This window comes from Rutilus rutilus (assembly GCF_951802725.1).
Source record: "Rutilus rutilus genome assembly, chromosome: 8".
In the NCBI taxonomy this organism is placed as follows: Eukaryota; Metazoa; Chordata; class Actinopteri; order Cypriniformes; family Leuciscidae; genus Rutilus; species Rutilus rutilus.
The window spans coordinates 15888356-15909995 of record NC_140222.1 but is presented as its reverse complement, the minus strand read 5'-3'; the positions used below and the strand labels follow the sequence as shown (position 1 = coordinate 15909995).

Sequence of the window (21640 nt, the reverse complement as noted above, 5' to 3'; positions counted from 1 at the left end):
TCATTCTTTTTCCTCATGTGATTAGGGTAAAAATTTGAACCTTTTTAGAAATCACCATAAAAAATTACAGAGATGATTACTTGCATAAAAAAAAAAAAAAAATGTATTACAAGTTTTTTAAAATTGTTTGTTAACATGGGCAAACGGAGCATAATCTAATTACGTATGTGCTAATTTGCATTAATAGGGTAACATTGGGTATAGCATTGGTGAAAATGTCTTGTTGAATCTTGTTAACATATAACAGTAAAATACTTAATGTTAAGGTCTGAATGTAACCCATTTAGGCTATCAGCATAGAGGCAGAAGGAAGTACTTTAAACCAGCCTTTATTAATTATTATTGCAGAGATGGGGTTTGGGGCTGGGTCCGTGGGACTGTTTCTGGGGATTTACTTTTTATTTTACCTACCTTTTGTCTTCTGCATTCTCCTCACCCTTGTTCTTCCCTCAGACTCATCCCCTAAAAACAGTCCCACGGACCGAGCCCCAAATGCCATCTCTGCAATACAAATACTGGTTTAATACACTCAATAATCAATACTGTTTTAAAGTACTTCTTCCTGCCTCTATGTATTTATCCTTATGGGTAGCCTAAATGGGTTCCGTTCAGACCTTAACAATACATTAAGTCTTTTACTGTTATATGGTAAGATTCAACAAGACTTTTTTACTTGGCTAAACCCAATGTTGAGATCTGTTGTGCTATTTTTGCAAATGAGCACATAAGTAATTATAGATTATGCTCTTTTTGCCCATGTTAACAAACTATTTAAAAAACTTGTAATACATTTTTTGTTGTTGGTCTTGATGCAAGTAATCAACTCATTCATTTTCATGGTGATACCTAAAGATTAATTTTGACCCTATTCACATGAGAAAAATAATGAATAGGCGTATGAATATAGGCTATATTTTGGTCTTTTTCTAAACTTTCCCCTAATGGAATTCTTCTGGGCTTTTTTTCCCCTTACTCAGGACATGTAGGATACAAAATCAGTTGCAATTTGTTCAACCTTTTTTAAAAATGACTGGACTAAATAGACAGGAGAGCACATGGCTTGTCGTGTGTTTCCTTGTGCCATGTGCTCACAACAAACATGACTAAAACAAGCATATGGCTTGTGATTGTTCTTACACAAAACAAGACATGAACACAACTATGAGAAAACTCATATGCCGTATGTTCACAAAAAACACGAATGCATGCAGCCAGTGAAAAAAATCCAGCTGCATACTACATTGTACTAGACAAAAACACACACACACACACACAAAAATGCTTGCTACACAAAACACAACAACATTTTGACCTCTTGGCCTGGCCAAAAAAAAATAACCAAGCACTCACAAAACACACAAGAACATTTTGGGTTAAATTTGGACCAACCCAACCATTGGTTTAGGATGTAATTTACAATTGTAACTCAACTGTTGGGTTTGTCCATATTTTACACCAACTCCATATTTTACACCAGCATTTCTTTTTAGTTTAGCCTTGAGGTCACAGCTGATTTATGCCTTAGATATGCATAATGGTGACAGGGTGAGCGTAACCTGTTGCCACTTTTTAGTATTATTGCAGATGTTGAATGACCATCACCTTTAATATGCTACAGACCAATGCCACACCTGCTACAAATCTTTTCAAATTTTAGGCCGTGGGTTATAAAGGTGCCACATAGTGTTTCAGTTTTATTAAGTCAGCCACTAAATTGCATGTGCAATTGTTATAGTCATGGCAAAAACGAAAAGGGGGAAAGGGGCTGCCAGAAAGGACTTGTGGACGGCAGCTGGCGGAAAAGAGGTAATGGTTAGGCTTTTCAAGACAGCAAACATAAATCAACAAGACACAAAACAAAATGCACCCATCTGGCATACACTTTCAACAAACATATTTGGACAAAACACTCAAAACAATAGACAGTGGCTTTATGTTGTGTGGAGATACAACAGGAGGAACATTAGAGAAAGTGTTCAAAAGGAAGATGATTCTACGCCCTCTAACTGTCATACAAGAGCAGATAAACCTAGAGCAGTGAAACCTATGGAGTGTGAAGCTGAAGATGATGTGCCTCTTCCCAGTGAGCTGAGTGTACGAAGTGAAACTGACGATGATGTGCCTCTTCCCAGTGGAGCTGATGTGCAACCCCCAATCGAGTTTGGTGAAAATAAATGTACAAAGGATGACTTTCGGAAAATGTCAACCCCTTTTTTAATTTCATTTATACATTCATTTAAACAAAAAACGAGTAGTAGGCTACAATAAAGTACAATCAAAACCTTATATTATAGCTACTCACGTTGCAGTGTAGTGTGTTGTCTAGATAAAAGTGTAATCTGCCGGTTGTCAGGTGACCTCATACATCTGTCTTACGATGCACTTGGGAATTTACGATATTACTCCAAAGCACTCGTAGTTCTACAAAGATTTTCAAAGGCTACTTAAGTTACAATGCTTTTGGGAAACAGACCATATACTTAGGCTTAGTTACGATGCTTATGGGAAACGCAGCCCTGTTTGTCCCGATTACACTCATTAATTGTTTTTTAATTTATTACATTTCCGGGGCATAGGAAGTGTCTTTCTTACTTTACAGTTACTGTACTACTAAGAGCAAGTAGTCAAAATATTATTTAGGACTCCAGATATGAGCTTGAGACACGGACAACTTAGAAACTTCTAGTTCAGCATCATCTTCAGGATTCCATGGACTAGAGAGCTAAGAGGAATGATCGTGTGATCAGTGATTTTTAAAGCATGAAGGTGTCACACCCTCTGGAGGGTTGTGAGCCAATAAGAAGGTGTTTAAGAAAAGAATTCAAGATTCAAAGTTGAATTTATAATTTAATCATTCACTTAAATCACTTAAACTCTCTCATTAACTCACTCGTGTATAAAACATGAATATGACCTTACAATATATAAAATGTTATTCTTAACTTTTTTTTTTTTTAGTATCTTCATGTTCCTTCAAATTCAGTTTTTATTGTGGATCCTGCAAATGATGAACCCGATATGAAGCTCCTTACAGCTGCATCTCAAAAATTCAGGTAAAACCTTTTATTTTCAGGATTTCCGACACTCAAGTGAACACACACACACACACACATTAGGCTATTATGAAATGCTTTGGACTAATTTTAATTTTATTTTGGAAAACTGTGGTAATTGTTTTCACACATAGGCAGTATTTCAGGATGCGCCTGAACCAGCTGGGAAAGGAGGGATGGGTCAACATCTGTGAAACAATTTTTGTGTAATGGAAAAAAGTGTAAAATTCAGTTAACTGTTAAATTATTTCCAACTATCCATTTTAGAATCAAAAGAGGACTACTGTTCGATCTGTGCTTTGAAAGACCTCCCTCAAAGGACAAGCACAGACATCATAGACTGGGTAATTGTGGATGGCACGGGTGTGAGGGCCTTTTAATTACTGCTTGCAACTTTAATATTCCTGTATATTTCTGCTTACTAATTGTTGACATCTTATCCGTTAAATTAGAATAGGCCTAAACCATGACCCAAATGCATCAGCATGTGGGATAATCCTTCTAAACGGAATAATTTACATTTTCTTTGCTAATATATGTACTTTATTAACAACTAAAAAGAGCACAGTTTTTCTGTCCATCAGAGGTGTGTGAAAGACACATGTCTGCTTAAACTGTTCCTATTGTGCTGTAAAGAAGAGAGTCATTCGGTTATAAATGGACAATGGTGAATAATTTGGACAATTTGTGATTTTGGGGTTAAGTGGTATCCTAAAATGCTAATCGCACATTGTAACTTAGTTAAATAAGAAAAATGCATGGTAAATTGCACAAAGCCAACACAATACATACTGTATGATCATAACTTGTATTATATTTTCACCAACTTTCATTCTCCTGCAGGTTCAGTGTGAAAAATGTGCACGATGGTTTCATAGTCCATGTGTTGGTTTCAATGCTACACAGACCTCGGGAATGGATTCACCATGGTTCTGTAAATTGTGCACCATTTAAAAGGTAATTGATGTGAAAGTCAATTTAGTCTCTCTCTCTCTCTCTCTCTCATATATAAATTCATGCTACATCTAAAATGTATAGATTGTTATAGTCCATCTTACTGCATTTTCACATTGATTGAAATGTATAATGTCTTGTGGTTTAACATTTCCTCTTTTTTTTTTTTTTTTTTTTGGATAAGCTGAAGGTGTGTGAGCCGACATCAATTTTATTTTGTGCTCCGAGAAGATTTTATTTCATTCATATTTCTAAGTCGTTGTGCTGTCTGTGAGAAAACAGAATTTGATTTATAGTAATTATTATTATTATTATTATTATTATTTAAATAAAATAATTGCTACTGTTTGAAAAATTATGCTGTTTGTTCATTTTGAATTTATTTTGAAAGTTTTTCAACATCTGCAGAGATTAGTAAAATCTGCATTTCCTTAACTGTTATTGCACTTTCCAGTTTGCTGGGTTCTTATTAATATACATTAAATTCTCCATGCATTTGCTATCATTAACAGAATTGTGTTTTTATATATAAATATATATTATTAGAACATACTAGAGAAAAACAAGTTTGTTGAGACAAACTTTAAGTCGGCTTGAGAAAGCTGGACCAGAGAGTTTAAGTAGTTTAAAGTTTTAATTATTTGAAGTTTCAAGTAGTTTAATGTTTAATTTAAGTTTACAAGTAGTTTAAAGTTGCTAGGGTGTTCTGGGTATGGTTTTCTGAGTGGTTACTAGAGCATTTCTAGACATTGCTAGGGTGTTCAGGGTGGATTGCTAAGGTATATTTAGTGGTTGCTATGGTGTTACTAGGTAGTTGTCACAGATTGTTACTATGGAGTTTGTTAAAATCTTTAATAAAGAGTGCATTTAGTATTAGCTACCTATGGCCGAATCACAGCCGCGCTGATATATTTTTCCAAGCCAAATGTTCTATTTTTCTTTTCTTTATTGTATATAATCAATGAGTACTAAACAAGAAATTAGGTGACATTTAAGGTGTCCCTATTTAAATTAATCATTTGATATAACTTACACTTATTGTGTACATGTGTTTTTACTTAAAGTTTTAACTTTATTTTAAGGTGTCTATTTTAATGTTGTTACAGTTTATATATATATAAGAATAATTAACAGCATACTACTTATCATAGGGTTAGGGTATGGATTAGGGTTTGGTTAAGGGTTAGTTGCATGTAATTATGCATAATTTACTGTTATTACTATGGTAAGTACATGTAACATGCGTAACAAGGACACTGTAAAATAAACTGTTACAAAAAAAATCTGTAATTACAACTGTTAAGGCTTCTGAGTCGTGTATGATGAACAGGAAATGCGTGTGAACAAAGTGGACACGTTGTGATGTCATCGGGTCACATGACCAGGAAGTGTAATAGCTTTGAATGGTGGAAAAAATTCTTAAAAATACAACGATTGTTCTTTTGACCATATGAGTCGTGTATGATGGACAGGAAATGCGTGTGAACAAAGTGGACACGTTGTGATGTCATCGGGTCACATGACCAGGAAGTGTAATAGCTTTGAATGGTGGAATTTTTATGACAAAATGTTGTGATATAGCTCAAACAGTAGAGCGATGGTGCTTGCACCTTCAATGTCATGGGTTCGATTCCCAGAGAAAGCAAGAACTGATTAGAATGTACATGTGCACCCTGAAATGCAATGTAGACTAAGTCCCTTTGGAAAAAATGGTCTGTTCAATAAAAGTATATGTTTAAACAAGTTGAGTGGTAGCGTGTTTGCCTTTAATCGGGACACATCACAAGGACCCGAGTTCAAATCCAGCTATTAGGTCAATGTAGAATTAAAGTCCTTGCTCTGACTCTATTTCCTGTTTACAATGTCCTATAAAATAAATATTGCAAATAAAATTATATTTTTTATAAACAAAGCTAGGTTTGTAACATGTGTGTAATATATGTGCAATGTATTGCTGTTGTTCTTGCTTAAGATACATAAAAATAAATAAATAAAAATAAGCTTATGTGGCTTTTGTACCAAAACGCTTTTCATTCATGATTCCGACTATATTTGCATATCACTTGTTTTATGGTGTGTAATTTTAAACACCTTTTTTTTTTTTTTTTTATTCTCCTCAGGTTAGGTAAAGTCACATCTGTCCTAAATAATAGGCATTTGATTTTCCACACTTGTACAATATTTAGATCACAGAAAACTTCTCCATGGTTAGTTCAGCTCAACCTTTTGTAAAACAGAGACTTATGGCAGGCGAGCCTCCTTCAATTGTATATATATATATATATATAATTTTATTATTAAATACAGGTAACAAGTTTACATAAAAGGTACAAAGGTACAATTTTTATTATAAAAATAATAAAAATAATTTACAAGCTTTGAAATTCATTAGGCACAATCCAAGGCATCTTAACACCAGCTGTCTGTGGTGAATCAGCGTCTGACTGGATGTCATTCCAGCTCTGTTTTAAAGTCCATCAACTTTTTGACATCTTCAGAAATCCCCTCCTAACTTGTTGATTTGAGCCTTTGCCTTTTCGTCCTCCTTCTTCTGGACCCTTTCTTCGTCACACATTCTGAATCTCGTCCGCAACACAGACGGTAGGCTAATGCTTGCATTTTTCTTCTTTCTTTGGCAAAGCTCTTTCTAATACATTTTCAGTTTCTTTCTATTCTGCAATATGCCTAATAAATGCTTAGCCTACAACATTCAGTGTGGTTTGTTTTTCTTTATAAACCATTTTCTCGATAAATGATTTTACAACCATAGCAGTTTTTTTTTTTATATATAAAACATCTTATCAATAAATGACTTAACAACAACTTTTGGTGTCTTGCTTTATAAAAACACTTTCATTAGGCTATATAACATTGTTGACTCCAATACATAATTGCTTCATACACAAAAAGGAATATTGATCATAAAAAAAAATGTGCACACCCAAAACACTAGCCTACATGTTTTATAGCTGCAGCAGATACTAGTAAATACTTTAACTTTTTTATTTTTTTGCAGTTTTTTTATCCGTTTCACACTTTAGAAACGCTCCCTAACTTTTCAAGCCGAATGTCAAACGAATGTCCAATATAAAACCAACTTTACCGCGGTATCCACATCACATCTATACAGAGAGCATGCACACTAAACACAAAACAAACTACCAAAGTCATCATATTATATTATATTATATTATATTATATTATATTATATTATATTATATATTTTCAAAAGTTAAACGATAGTGCTTTTATTTTGGTAGAAAAGTTGTATTTTTCTGGAGTAGCCTATTTGCTCTGTTGCTCTTGCTTTGTTTTGAGATATTTTCGTTAAAAGGAACAAAAACAGACAATATGTGTCTAAAATGTGAGGTTATTAACTTCTTGTTTATCGTACTGTTATAAAATAAAAATCACATCACATTTACAATCATGCTGATAATCAGGGAAAATATAATTCCTGATAATTCTTAATTTTCTCATGTTATTAATATAAAATCGAGAACTCCCTATTTCCCAACAGCGGAGCTAACGTTGATAGATTCAACTTTTGCCATATCTGGCCGGCAAAACGACAAACACATCTTCCTTTTTTTAAGAATGACTTAAGTGCCGTTCTTTGCTCTTTTCTCAAAGAAAAACTTAACCCCAAGTCCTCCAGAGTCGCGGCCAAAGCCGATTCGAAAGACCGTTGTTCTCCAGCAGCCGTCATTCTTTGTTTTCAAGTGGCAGCCGTCGCAACTCTGTCGTCATATGTTAAGCCCGCCCCCGCCTACTCTATACACGACGTGATTGGCCTGACCCAATTTAGGTTTTTGCAGCTAGAAGGTCAATTGAGTATTATGGAAGCTTGTTTCCGCCACAAAAAAAAAAAAAAAAAAAAAAAAAAAAAAAAAAAAAGATAATTGCGACTTTTTATCTCACAATTGCGAGTTTACATCTCGCAATTCTGACTTTATTTCTCAGAATTGCGAGATATAAAGTCAGAATTGCGTGAAATAAAGTCAGAATTCTGAGATATAAAGTCAGAATTCTGAGATATAAAGTCAGAATTCTGAGATATAAAGTCAGAATTGCGAGATATAAAGTCGCAATTGCGTCTTATAAAGTCAGAATTCTGACTTTTTTTCTCGCAATTGCGACTTTATATCACGCAATTCTGACTTTATATCTCAGAATTCTGACTTTATATCACGCAATTCTGACTTTATAACACATAATTGCGAGTTTATATCTCGCAATTCTGACATCTTTTCTCAGAATTGTGAGATATAAAGTCCAATTCTAAGGGGGAAAAAAAGACGGACTTTTTTTTTTTTTTACCTTAGAATAGTTTATATCTCACAATTCTGACTTTATAACACGCAATTGCGACTTTATATCATGCAATTCTGACTTTATAACACGCAATTGCGACTTTATATCATGCAATTCTGACTTTATATCTCCCAATTGCGTGATATAAAGTCAGAATTCTGAGATATAAAGTCAGAATTGCGTGATATAAAGTCGCAATTGCGAGAAAAAAAAGTCAGAATTCTGACTTTATAACACGCAATTGTGACTTTATTTCACGCAATTCTGACTTTCTTTCTCGCAATTCTGACTTTAAAACACGCAATTGCGACTTTTTTTTTTGCGCAATTCTGACTTTATATCTCGCAATTCTGAGAAATAAAGTCAGAATTGCGAGATGTAAACTCGCAATTGTGAGATAAAAAGTCGCAATTATCTTTTTTTTATTATTATTTTGTGGCGGAAACAAGCTTCCATACTATGTTGATATCAATTGCGCGAAAAAAAAGTCAGAATTGCGACTTTTTTTCTCAGAATTCTGACTTTATATCTCGCAATTGCGACTTTATTTCTCAGAATTGCGACTTTTTTTTCTCAGAATTCTGACTTTATATCTAGCAATTGCGACTTTATTTCTCAGAATTGCGACTTTTTTTCTCAGAATTCTGACTTTATATCTCGCAATTGCGACTTTATTTCTCAGAATTGCGACTTTATTTCTCAGAATTCTGAATTCTGACTTTATATCTCACAATTGCGACTTTATTTCTCAGAATTGCGACTTTTTTTCTCTGAATTCTGACTTTATATCTCAGAATTCTGACTTTATATCTCACAATTGTGACTTTCTTTCTCAGAATTGTGACTTTTTTTCTCAGAATTCTGACTTTATATCTCAGAATTCTGACTTTATATCTCGCAATTGCGACTTTTATTTCTCAGAATTGCTACTTTATTTCTCAGAATTACGACTTTATATCTCGCAATTACGACTTTATTTCTCACAATTCTGACTTAATATCTCGCAATTGTGAGAAAAAAGTCACAATTCTGACTTGATATATCGCAATTGTGAGAAAAAAAGTCAGAATTGTGAGATAAAAAGTCGCAATTATAATTTTTTTTTATTATTTGTGGCGGAAACAAGCTTCCATAGGCCTTTAGAGTGAGCATGAATCCACACTTCGAAAATACACTGGGAATAGTAGACCATCTGGGGACTTCTGGCATACTGTTTTCAACATACTATGCTTTTGGACACACTTATTTTAATCTCACATACTGTTTTGGATGGATAGTATGGACATTGAGATGCAGGGGCTGGATGCTACTGTTTATGAACCACCAAATTAAAGGGATGGTTCGGAGTAATTTCAACCTAGGCTTCTTGTGCAAAGAATTGACCTCAAACCAAAATTCTCATTCCTTCTTTCACTCAAGAATGTATGGGCCCATTAAAAAGAGTCAGGAACTTGGAGACGATTCTCCGTTAACAAAACTTCTTCAGCTTTATTTTCTGCACGTTGGCTTATACGTTGTCAAGGGGTGATGTAGCAATCGTCCAATGAGAATATACATTACATCATATAGAATGTAAGATGAAGAGAAAAACAAGTTCATCTACAAATGTGTCCAAATGTCTAGGAAGCAGATTTCCTTAGACAAATCCAGATCTCCTATATGGGCTGGTTTCCAAGAACCACACACACATACATATATGTAGTCTATATGTAAAGTGCATTGGATAAAAAGATATTTGTAAAGTAACAAGAACAACTCCTCCCTTGTACAAGGTCAGCTAGTTTACACAGACCGGAGAGAGGAATCTTAAAAGGTGGGACAGACAGAAAAGTCAGGCTGAGAGGTTTATTTTACACAGATTGAAATCAAAAGATGTGATAAGAGCAAAAACAAAAGAGAGACAGAAGGAAACATCCTGGCAGAGAATAAATGTGAACAAAACCAAAAGCTGTGATTTAGGGATCGTATGAGCTTTAACATCAGTTCCGGTGGATAAATACAGTGTTTGATCATCGCTTTTTGGGAACATTTTCATACACAGCATCCGTCTTTGATTTCTGAAAGGAAACACAAACTCAATCAGGAACTTAGTGACTTTTTCAACCGTTAAATCATCAAACAGTTGAAGTTGTGCAGGTTTGCAGTCTCTGCTCTGAGAATGACTGTCTTTCACACTAAAGCAACAGCAGAGACACTTGTTGCAGAACGTCTACAAAGAAAGCAATGTCTGCTAAAGCTGCATCTCAGCTCAGATAATGATGAACCGCAGAGACGCTGCAGATCGAGGACACACTTCAGCACAGGTGACATGAGGAACAACTTTATTTTTTTACTTTCCAGTGAAATTCTAATGGTATAAAATGAGTGTGAATTATTTATAGTTCAAAATGTTTACAGATATGATTTTAAACAAATGATGGTTTAAATTAGTAGGCCACAGACACATCACAAGCTGGCTTTGATGTAACTAATGCATCAAAATCATAAAACCTAATTAATAATTAAGTCAAAAATAGAACAAACGTGTGCAATCTAGTTCAGTCAAATTATACACAATGGAGTCAATTTGATGCCAAATACATTGCGATCATAGAATTAAAAGTAATCAACTTATGACGAAAGTATTTAGCCTACAAAAATATTTTAAAACAAAATGATCAGAATTGCAAGCAAAATAATGTTTTCTAGTTGGATAATTATCTGTTTTTTACTCTCTCTGACACTTTTTTCACTGTACTTTTATTTTCTTTCTACTCGCTTTGTTTTTCTCTTCACTTCCAAACGTCACGCTCTGAGTTTCACGCAGAACAGCCCAGTTCCAGCACACAACACTCCCACTTGGTCAGTTTTTGGGAACCAAATAAGGTAGGTTATTTTTCTGTAACCAAAAACTAACCTTCACAGAACGTAGCAGGGAGGCTTTTTTGTATAAACCTAAAAATAACTTTCAGGGAAAGTTCTGGGAAGGTTCTTTTTATTAGGTTTTATTTTTATAACCATGTAAACTAATTGTGCAATGACCAATACAGAGGCTATTCTAATGCTTAAATGTGTAATCTTTCATAAACAATCTGTATTTGGCAGAATAACATCTCTGAAATTAGTTTAATACAGCTTTTAATAAAATGTAGAAATTAGTCAAAACGCATTATAATCTGCACCCGATTCTCAGCGTGTGCTTTTCTTCCACAGAAAGAAAGACATATAGTTTGTAGCACTGATTATTGCAGTCTATCCATCCTTCTTTCATGTAGGGCTGGGTATCGTTTAAAAAATTTCGATACCAATACCGATACCGATACCTTGATTTCGATACCGGTTCCTGATCGATACTTTTTTCGATACCAATTTTATGAAATCCATTTTAACAAGATTACATAACACATTACCTCAGAAAAACTTTGGTTTTATTTTTTCAGTTTGACTCATGATCCTTAGTCAGTGCACAAAGGAACAAAAAAAGCACAAAGGAACAAAATATTCCTTATACATATACATAAGGTACAAAATATTTTTTTTTATAAAGAGCTCATGCTCACCAAAGCTGAATTTATTTCATCAAAAATACAGTAAAACTTGTAATATTGTGGAATAGTATTACAATTTAAAATCTTATTTGAATATATTTCAAAATGTAATTTATTCCTGTGTTGTCAAAGCTGAAATATGAAAAAGGTTTTTGGAAGGTCATTTTTGATCACTTTAATGCATGCTTACTGAAAAAAAATTCTGACCAACACGTTTTTGAACGGCAGTGTACATTCAGTAGGTCATTATTGCAATATAAACACAGTCAGAGTGATCAACAAGGTATCTCTTCATTTACCAGTCGAAGACGCAGCAACTTTCTGCTCTTATGTTTACTCCGTGCACTGTCAAGGGCTTCATCATATCTGTCGCGGGTACCGTCTTTGCAGCCATTATTTTACCACAAATACTGCATCGCACGCTGTTGGCATCGAGCATGGAGAAATGTAGCCACACTTTTGATCGACTTTTCCACATCTTTAGGGTATTGTGAGTGTGTGTGCTTGCGTGTCATTGAGTATGTGCGCGAGTTTGTGTGTGTGTGCTCGCGTCCATAGGCTCGCGTCTCATGAGAATGTGTGTGGACAGTTTGTGTGCGCGCGCGCGTCTCATAAGAGTATGTGCGGAGAGTTCCGCGCGTCTCGTGTGTGTAGAGTTTGCGTGTATGTGCGTGAACGAATTTAGGCGTGTGGTTGTGCATTTCATATGTATTTGTTTGAGCACTGACGTTGACGAGTTAACCCCTTAGGTATCGAAATCTGGTACCGAAAAACAAGTCATTTTTCGATACTCGATAGTATCGAGGCAATTCGGTCGGTACCTAAAAAGTATCGAACTCGGTACCCAGCCCTACTTTCATGCCACTATACTGTCCTATAAAGCAAAAGACCTTAACTCGCTATAGAGTGTGGGATTGAGAATTTTTAGTTGTCCAGCCAAATTAATTATAGGTAGGATACTGGAAATCTGGCAATTGGGACAGCCTCCGTCGTACCGCGGTGATGCAACCGGCCTTCGAATGCGGCCTTTAAAGGGTGCAGCCTCTGAATTGGGAAGCAGCAACAGAACGGGTGAATGTGGACAGCTGGCAGAACTCAGATCATAGCTAGACATGTAATGAGCTGATCCAGTATCTACTATGGCAGTGATTTTTAACTCCAGTCCTCAGGACCCACTGCTCTGCACATTTTATATGTCTGCCTTATTTAAAACACCTGATTCAGATCATCAGCTCACTGGGAGAGACTCCATGAACTGCAATGAGTGTGTCCGATAAGAGAGACATATATGTGCAGTGCAGTGTGTCCCGAGGACTGGAGTTGAGAACCACTGACTGTACTATGGAAATCAGTTAGAAGAATCTTTTTTGTAGTTTAAAAATAAATCCAACACAATTTGCTCAAAAAGTGCTGGGACAAAATATGTAAACTCGCCCATTGTTTCAGCGCAAGTGTTCTAAGCTGATTTACAAGTTGAACAAAATATTTTCGGTGGCAAAGAAAAAAATAAAAGACCTCATCGCACCTGGAGGCACCACGCTTATGTCTTATTGACCTCGCGGCAAACACAATAGATACATTTTCAATTGATAAAAGATTTAGCATGAGTTGCTTTAAAAAAAAAAAAAACCCAGGAAGAAAGTCAGGGACTTCGTTTTCATTGTATGGAAAAAAAAATTCATTAATGTGAGTGGTGACTACGGCTGTGAGATCACTTTATGCCTATTGATTTTATTTTATATGAACTAACCCTTTAATATATAATAATTTATTAATGTTAATATATTACTGGGTTACACTTTATTTTAAGGTGTCATTGTTACAGTGTAATTATATATTTATACTGATTAATATTAATTAGCAACATGTACTTACTATAGAGTTAGGCTAGCATTAGGATTTGGTTGAGGGTTAGTTGCATGTAATTATAGTAATTTACTTATTATGGTAAGTACATGTAACATATGTATTAAGTATATTGTAAAATAAAGCGTAACCTATTACAGCTTTTAAAAAACAAAAACATTTTAAATGCATTTTATGTGTTCATATTTTTTTGGGGGGGGGGGGGGGGGGGGGGGGGAGAGTCCTAAGTAAACTCCTAATTACTTCCTATTAATAGTTAGTAAGGTAGTTGTTAAATGGGTAGGATTAAGGATTATTCATGTAGAATATCCTATGCTAATATCCTAGTAATGCTAATAAGCAACTAGTTATCAGTGAGAATTGGACCCTAAACTAAAGTGTTACCATTTTTTAGTTTTGTGCTTCTGATTTGAAATGAGAATAGCCCTGCACAATGGAAAAACTGCCCGTTAGCAGTGACACAAAGGTGCAAAAAGTGCATGCATACAGATAGCATAAAAACGTTGCTTTGATCTGCTGACACGTCTGTTCACTCTGCAAACTTCAATCAGTAAGCTTCAATCAGACTGACTGCAACAGTCCATAATGATCTTACCTTTTGTCGTGTTGTTGGTTTACACAAAGCTGAATCAGTTCCGTCTTCCTCCCGTGACTGGACTGCATTAACAATAATCACAGGCTTGTTAAAACGTCAAAGCTTGTTTTATATGTGTGTTTGTGTGTGTGTGTGTGTGTGTGTGTGTGTGAGAGAGTATGTGTGTGTGAGAGTGTGTGTGTGTGTGTGTGGGGGGGGGGGGGGGGGGGGGGGGGGGGGGGGGGGGTACCGGTCAAAAGTTTGGAAACTTATTTTTTTAATTTTTTTTATGTTTTTTACTTTTTTTTATTGCATAAATATATTTGTATGTATTTCTGGAAACGTCAGTTTTAAATATATTAGGTTGATTGAACACAATTAAATAATTGTAACAAAAATGTAAAAAAATCATGTTACTTTTGCTCATTTTAATTAATTAGACTGAAATTAAAATACTTTTTTGAGTGTTCCAGAAATCATTCAAATATGCCGATTTGATACTTTGTTATTATCACTGTTGGAAACAGTTGTGCTGCTTAATATTTCTATGGAACCTGTGATACTTTTTCAGGATTCATTGATGAATAAAAAGTTCAAAAGAACAGCATTTATTCAAATTAGAAAAATATTTTCTAACAAAATAAATATTTAAAGCAATTCATCCTGTCTGAATAAAAGTATTAATTTCTTTCAAAAAAGAAAGGAAAAAATTACTGACCCCAAACTTTTGAACAGTAGTTTATATTGTTACAAAGTATTTCTATTTTTAATAAAAATGCTGTTCTTTTTTTTTAAACATTTTATTAACCAAAGAATCCTAAAAAAAAAAGTATCACAGGTTCTAAAAAAAATATTAAGCAGCACGACTGTTTCCAACATTGATAATAATAAATCATCATGATTTCTGAAGGATCATGTGACACTGAAGACTGGAGTAATGATGCTGAAAAATCAGCTTTGCATCACAGAAATAACTTATATTTTAAAGTATATTAAAATAGAAAATCATTATTTTAAATTGTAATAATATTTCACAATATTATTATTTGTGTCCGTATGTTTATCAAATAAATGCAGGCTGAATGAGCATATGAGACTTAAAAACATTACAAATAGTAATGTTTTGACCGGTATATGCTGTATGTGTGTGTGTTCATATATATGTTTCAAAAGCATTAACTGTAGTTAATATTTGTAGGTAATAACTGAATTCCTCACCTGTTTTTCTACATGTCCTGCAGATGCAGAAGATCACGACTATAACAACAATCATCAGAGATCCAGCAGAAGAGATCAGGACGATGTAAAACCAGAGCAGGTCCTGATCTATAGTGGACAAAATGAATCTGTCAGTCTGACCGCAAACAAAACTGAGAGATAATGCTGGAGTATTTTTGTGTCAAAATGATCAGTTCAGTAAATAATCACTAATATTCACCATTATCGTACCTGAGTGTGTTTGACAGAGTGTGTTGATGTCCAGATGTGTGGTCTGGTTGCTGATGGGATTGTTCAGCACACAGCTGTAGGTGTTTTTATCCTGATATTCCACCTCCAGAGGTAGAGAGAGACTGATGCTGAGATCACACACACTGATGCTGGACAATACACTGATTCCTGCGTACCAGGAGAGAGTCACATCACGCACATTCAACACTGATGAACACACCAATGAACAATTCTGGTGTGATGAAGAAAGATTTTTAGAATAATCTCGGATAATGTTAGGAGTGGGCAGATGAGCTGAAAAAACAAAGAGAATTAATTAGAAAAAGGGGTAAATCTACACAACAATCTTATATTCGGAGTGGAGTGTTTCGGTTATGTCTAGCTATAAAATGATAAATCACCTCAGTATAGTTAAAGAAATTAGGGTTCAGTACAAGTTAAGCTCAATTTAGTATTTAGCATAAATTATAATGATTACCAGAAACAAATATTACCACTTGCATTGGAAGTGAATGAAGCCGTAATGTAAACATTAAAATACTCAGTCAGCTAAAAACATAAATAATATGAGTGTTAACACAGTTTTAGTGTGAAATATCTCTTTTTCTATAGTATCTAATGTTACAGTTTTGAAGCTTTTCACACACTAAAACGACAGTAAAATAATAATTGTAACTGTTTTACAGCACAAATAATGCACAAGTTTTAATTGTGACAAAAACAAAACAAGGGATGTGTAATTTTTTTATATAATCAGCATTATACCGCAAATGCTGTTGATTGAGCTTAACGGAGTATTTAACTCGATATATTCCTTTATTAAAACAAGAAAATTTGAAGGTCAGAGCAATGATCTTTTTACTCACCATAGACAGAGACATTGAATGTTTTTGTTGAACGTTTCGCTCCACTTATCAGTAGTTGATAAACTCCAGCATGTTCAGTTCTGGTGTTTGTGATGGTCAGAGATCCAGTTTGATCGTCCAGCTTCAGTCTGTCTCTGAATCTCCCATCAGGGAAGATATGCTTCTCTCTCTTGATTTGAGCTATCAGGGAGTTTTCAGCTCCATATTTCCACAGTATGTCTTCATCTTTATGGATTTTAGTAACATTAGTGTTTAGAGTGACAGAATCTCCCTCCATCACTGACACTGAATCACCAAACACACCTGATGAAGGTTCAGGGATAAATGACGGCTCTTGTTGGTTTACAAAGTCTGAAATTAGTTATAGTTTGTAATTAAGTGTGAACTGAAATCCCAAACAAAAGAAAAGGACATTTACAGATGGTTGTGAGAACTAATAATTTGATCTTTAATATGATATCTGCTTTCAGCAAAATAAATATGTGAAGTTACATGAAAAGTTAATTACAGCCAAGTGAAAACTGGACACTTTTAGAAAACTGTTTCACTGAAAGACAGTCCCTGAAAAAGATATGAACTATATGAGTAAAGCCTATCCAACAATAATATCTCCGCTTGATTTGATTTATATGGGAAGAACAGCAAATGAAAATCCTCTGACTAATTTGAACAATAGTGGCTTTATTACTCTGAAACGAGAATACAATAAATCATAAAAAAATATTTTATAACTTACCGGTCAAACGCCACCAGAACAAACAGAACAAAACAAGTTTGCAAACCATTTTCTACAGTTGTTCAGTGAAATCTAATTAGACTATCCGTCTAAAACACTTGATCTGTTCATCTGGTGTGTGAATCCTCCCACGACAGAGTTTGACCCTCCTAGCACACTCTCTTTACACATGAATGATACATAGTTACGTATAAATGCTCTTCTGATTCTTATTCAGACTTGAATTGTTTTTAATAGTGTTTTTAAAAACATTCTTGAGTTTTATCATTTAACATATATCAAATATAAAATAATAATTGTAATTTTTTTTTGACTGGTGAAATATGAATATGTGAAACAAGAAGGGTAAATTGCATGAATATTAGATTAGCTAAGCTAAATTTCATGATTCAATAATTCTTGTGGATGTTTAAATGGTTTTATAATAATTTATATGTTGCAAATAGTAGCCTAAAAACATCTGCCATTTCACACTGCAGTCGTCCTGAGGTGTGACTCTAGCAGCTCATCTATTGAGTCAGACTGAAACTGCTGCGGTCGCTTTTCTTCAGAAATGTGCTTTGATCTGTTAGTGGACAAGCATCTTGTATGTGTCCATTTGTTTCATCTTTGTTCAGTTTGTAGGTGAAGAGTTTCTTCCTGTCCTGCTGTTATGAACCTCACAGTTGATGCCCTCACAAAACTGCTTTACAGTCAAAAAATAATAGCCTAATTACTCCATCAAAAAGTCAAATCGGAGTCAGAGGTCAAACTTACCCATCATGAATCATTGATAAACTATACAGATTGACGGCTGATCATCTCTCAACACTAAATATATATCATACCAGTGAAAAAAATGCTGCTACATTATGACCAGGAATATAACCATTTACTCTTTAATCTACAGAAACACTGAAACCTGACGAGAAACTGTTTGGCAGAGGAAGAGAGGAAGAAAAACTTGAATAATGCAAAACATGATTCGCTGAAAGTTTAGATTAACTGTTTCATAAATAATATTACATTTTTTCATTAAAACATGTTTTAAAAGAAATATACACTTTATTAAGGTGTAATTAATTAATTTAATAATGTTTTCATTTAAATCCGTTGTTACTGTTTTAAAAGATCGTTTTCAGAATAGCAATAACTGCAGTGGCTTTCATAAGCCAGGGCGAGGTGGTAAGATGTTCTTCACTCATAGTTTGGAATAAACTATGTCCGCACAGTGATATCCGTTTCAGAATGCGTTGTTGTCCATTTAATGAAATGTATATTTTACAGAGTTTAAAAGCAGTGGGTCTATGGTAAGAACCATATGTTCCAGCCACCTGTCTCTTCATACAACCTTAGGGAAGTTTAAAAATCATGTGATATGAACAGGTGAACCACACCAACACCACTGGTGCACACCGCCATCTAGTGGTTGAACAATCACACATTTGGCTCCTATAATAACTATGAAAACACCATGATACATTAGGCTATAATTTAGCAGGGCTAGGCCTTAGTTACAGGACATTAAGTAGCTTTCATAAATATGCCTTAGAAAAAGTTACTCAGTGACCAATTTTAAAAGATTTAGAGTGCAAGTTGCTTTCAGTTAAAACAGCTCAAACATGCATTTTAGTCGAGACTGCTTAAGCCTTGTCTGTGAAACCAGGGGTTTGTTTGATAAATTATCTAAATCATTTGATGCTTTGAAGTATTTTTTATGTTTGATTCTTGGGATAGTTCACCCTATTAATTCTGAGCCTAAAATCATTTACTCACTTGTGTCATTCCAAACCTATAAGATTGTTGTGCATCTTCGGATCACAAATGAAGATATTTTAATATTCTAATTTTTTGTCCACCATTAAAAGTATATTTTAAATCTTTTAAAAAGCCTATTTGAAGTGTGAGGAAAAAAACTCACTGGTTCCTGTGCATCAAGCATGAATAAAGTTAATCTTTATATTAAGTTAATCTGTTCATAAAGTGATTGTGCCCTGAAACTTTTAAAATGGTTAAACCGGATTAAACCGCTCTATTCATAACCTATATATTACTTTTATGATGCCTTTATTTACTTTTTGAAGCTTGAAAATGTTTTTAAAAATGAACAAAAATAATGAGAGAATTAAAACATTTTACTTGTGTTTCAAAGATGAACAAAAGTTTTATGGGTTTGGTACTACATGAGGGTGAGTAATTATGACAACATTTTCATTTTTGAGTCTTTGTCTTTGTATTAGCCCAGAACTGTAAAACAGCGCCTTCTGCTGAGAGACGTAGTGAACCAGTCCCTCCTCGTGACGTAATACTCTACTTGCGTCAGGGGGAGTGTCCGTGGACGTACAACAACAGCGCATGCGATTGTAGAGTAGAGGTATCAGTAGAACATGCTATTTGTGTTTGTCAAAAGTATAATAATGAACGAGAAATAATGAAAAATCACCTTAGAAAGATGGGAATGGATGAATTAAAGCTTAAAAATATAATTACTTATGGACTAGAGAGTGTATTTCTTTATCTCAAGAGAACAGAGCTGATTAAGAGAATTTAGAGTTTTTTTTTTTTCTAGTTTTTTATGAAATGGGTAAATTCTGGTCCACACTCCAATACAGTAGGTGGCGATAATGCACCTACTGCTACCCGCCATAAAATCGAAGAAGAAGAAGAAGAAGAGCGGTTATTGCATCTGATAGTTTGTCTGCACTTATGAGTATTAAATCTGGCAAATCATTATTTAGATCCAATATCATCAATGACATATTCCTTATGTTATACAGGATGGAGCTAAAGGGTCTATCCACATGCTTTCTTTCCTGCTCATGTCGGTGTGGAGGGGAATGAGCAGGTGGATATGCTGGCAAAAGGATCACTCAAAATTAAACATGTAGACTTAAAAACCCCATTAAATAAAGAAGAAGCCAAGTCAATTATCAGGAAGTATGCACAGTCCGTTTGGCAGGGGTATTGGGATAACAGTGAAACTGGTAGGCATTTATATAATGTACAGAGACAGGTTGGTGCTGGGAGGATGGTGGGCTGGAAACGGAGGGAAGAAAGTTTAATAACTCGTCTGAGAATAGGTCATACAGGTTTAAACCTTTCATTGTATAAAATAGGTAAGCACCCAACTGGGAAATGTACTTATTGTAATCAACCAGAAACAGTGGAACATGTTCTTCTTCAGTGTAGGAAATACAATATTAATAGGGAGCACCTCTTTCAGTCATTAAAGGCAAAACATCATGACGTCTCATTGTCAGGTCTCTTGGGGAAAACAGCAGGTCAGATATACTGTTATATAATTAGGTTTCTTAAAGAAACTGAATTAATTAAAAGAATCTGAGTCTAATAAGTATTATTTATTTTTTCTGCTTAATCTCTCGTTCCACACTCCAGTCCAGTTGGTGGCGGTAATGCACCGTTAAATGGTTTGCCAACCGCCATTAAACACAAGAAGAAGAAGAAGAAGAAGAGCGCATGCGCAAAAATGAATGGATCGAGACCGGTTACTTTCGTTTTTGTGCTCGGACATTGGGAACTAAACATAAAGCATTTATTTCCATTTAATTGATGAATTAATGCTCATTTTAAGAATGCGAACCCCCAATAAGCCCAAAGAAGAAGAAGAAGAATTAATGGAAGTGATCGAACAGCAGTGAAAATGAATTCTGAAGTCTCGTGGAAGATATGTGTTTTGTATTTTGGCCTACTCGGTAAGACATGCATTTACGATCTCATTTCCGTTCTGTCAGTTTTTTGTTACACTTGACAGAAGTCCATTTGTTATTTCTTAACTGATGCAGTTTTATGTGAGGAGTGAAGATCTGTTTTAGTTTTAGTCACGTTTCTGAGGGTGGAAGGGACAGCACAGCAACTAGCCTTATTGGCTACATGGCCATTAGCACAACAACAAAAACATTTGTTAGACAAAGATCGCTTTTGAATAAATATTCATTCATCCAGACTGCGGCCTATGACGCAGTTTAATTTATGTTGTCTTAAAGCGAGCTGAGACTCAATGTACTAATAAATTAATGTGCAAATTACGGAGATCATATTGATCAGGATGAGTCTACCAACAGTATTCATGGTGGCACTCTCAAATCCCTTAGTGAGCTGCTCCAGGTACAAATAAAAAAATAAAAATATTAATAATGAAGGCAAATTAATTAATTGACTCGATTTCGTGTATCTGAACTTTCAGATACACGAAATCGAGTCAATTAATTAATTTGCCTTCATTATTAATATTTTTGAGCATATAAGTGGCTAACAGACACTTATGCTAACCTGTGGTAGTTTTGCAATCTGGTTTTTAACGA

The 21640-nt window shown here is 34.6% G+C and overlaps 3 protein-coding genes across 4 annotated transcripts in view; 1 reads left to right on the top strand and 2 right to left on the bottom strand.

Annotated features, from left to right (window-relative positions):
• Nucleotides 1–21640, bottom strand: part of LOC311295607 (uncharacterized protein) — a gene marked incomplete at its 5' end in the record, with an annotated part of 111216 nt that overhangs the window by 24426 nt on the left and 65150 nt on the right. The gene's annotated exons all lie outside the window — the stretch shown is intronic.
• Nucleotides 9504–17459, bottom strand: LOC311295224 (CD48 antigen-like). The gene is made up of 6 exons (XM_084416488.1): nt 17340–17459; nt 16604–16906; nt 15738–16031; nt 15507–15614; nt 14310–14371; nt 9504–10378 (listed from the first exon to the last, which is right to left on the bottom strand). The coding sequence occupies exons 1-6, from the start codon at nt 17386–17388 to the stop codon at nt 10331–10333; spliced, it is 864 nt and encodes a 287-aa protein (XP_084272614.1). The 5' UTR covers nt 17389–17459; the 3' UTR covers nt 9504–10330.
• LOC311295221 (uncharacterized protein) overlaps nt 20794–21640 on the top strand; it is a 34665-nt gene continuing 33818 nt past the window's right edge. Inside the window, exon 1 of one of the 2 annotated variants that reach the window (XM_084416484.1) lies at nt 20794–21031. In XM_084416484.1, coding sequence (XP_084272610.1) covers nt 20980–21031 — 52 coding nt within the window. In that variant the 5' untranslated portion in view covers nt 20794–20979. The remainder of the gene's footprint in view (nt 21032–21640) is intronic. The other variant, XM_084416483.1, reaches the window with a different exon arrangement.

Excerpts from the sequence above, each read along its gene's own strand:
- LOC311295224 (XM_084416488.1), bottom strand. The coding sequence starts at position 17,388 with ATGGTTTGCAAACTTGTTTTGTTCTGTTTGTTCTGGTGGCGTTTGACC. Across the intron at positions 16,907-17,339 it reads GTTCTGGTGGCGTTTGACCG|GTGTGTTTGGTGATTCAGTG; the intron begins GTAAGTTATAAA and ends AACCTTCATCAG. Across the intron at positions 16,032-16,603 it reads ATTCAATGTCTCTGTCTATG|CTCATCTGCCCACTCCTAAC; the intron begins GTGAGTAAAAAG and ends TTGTTTTTTCAG.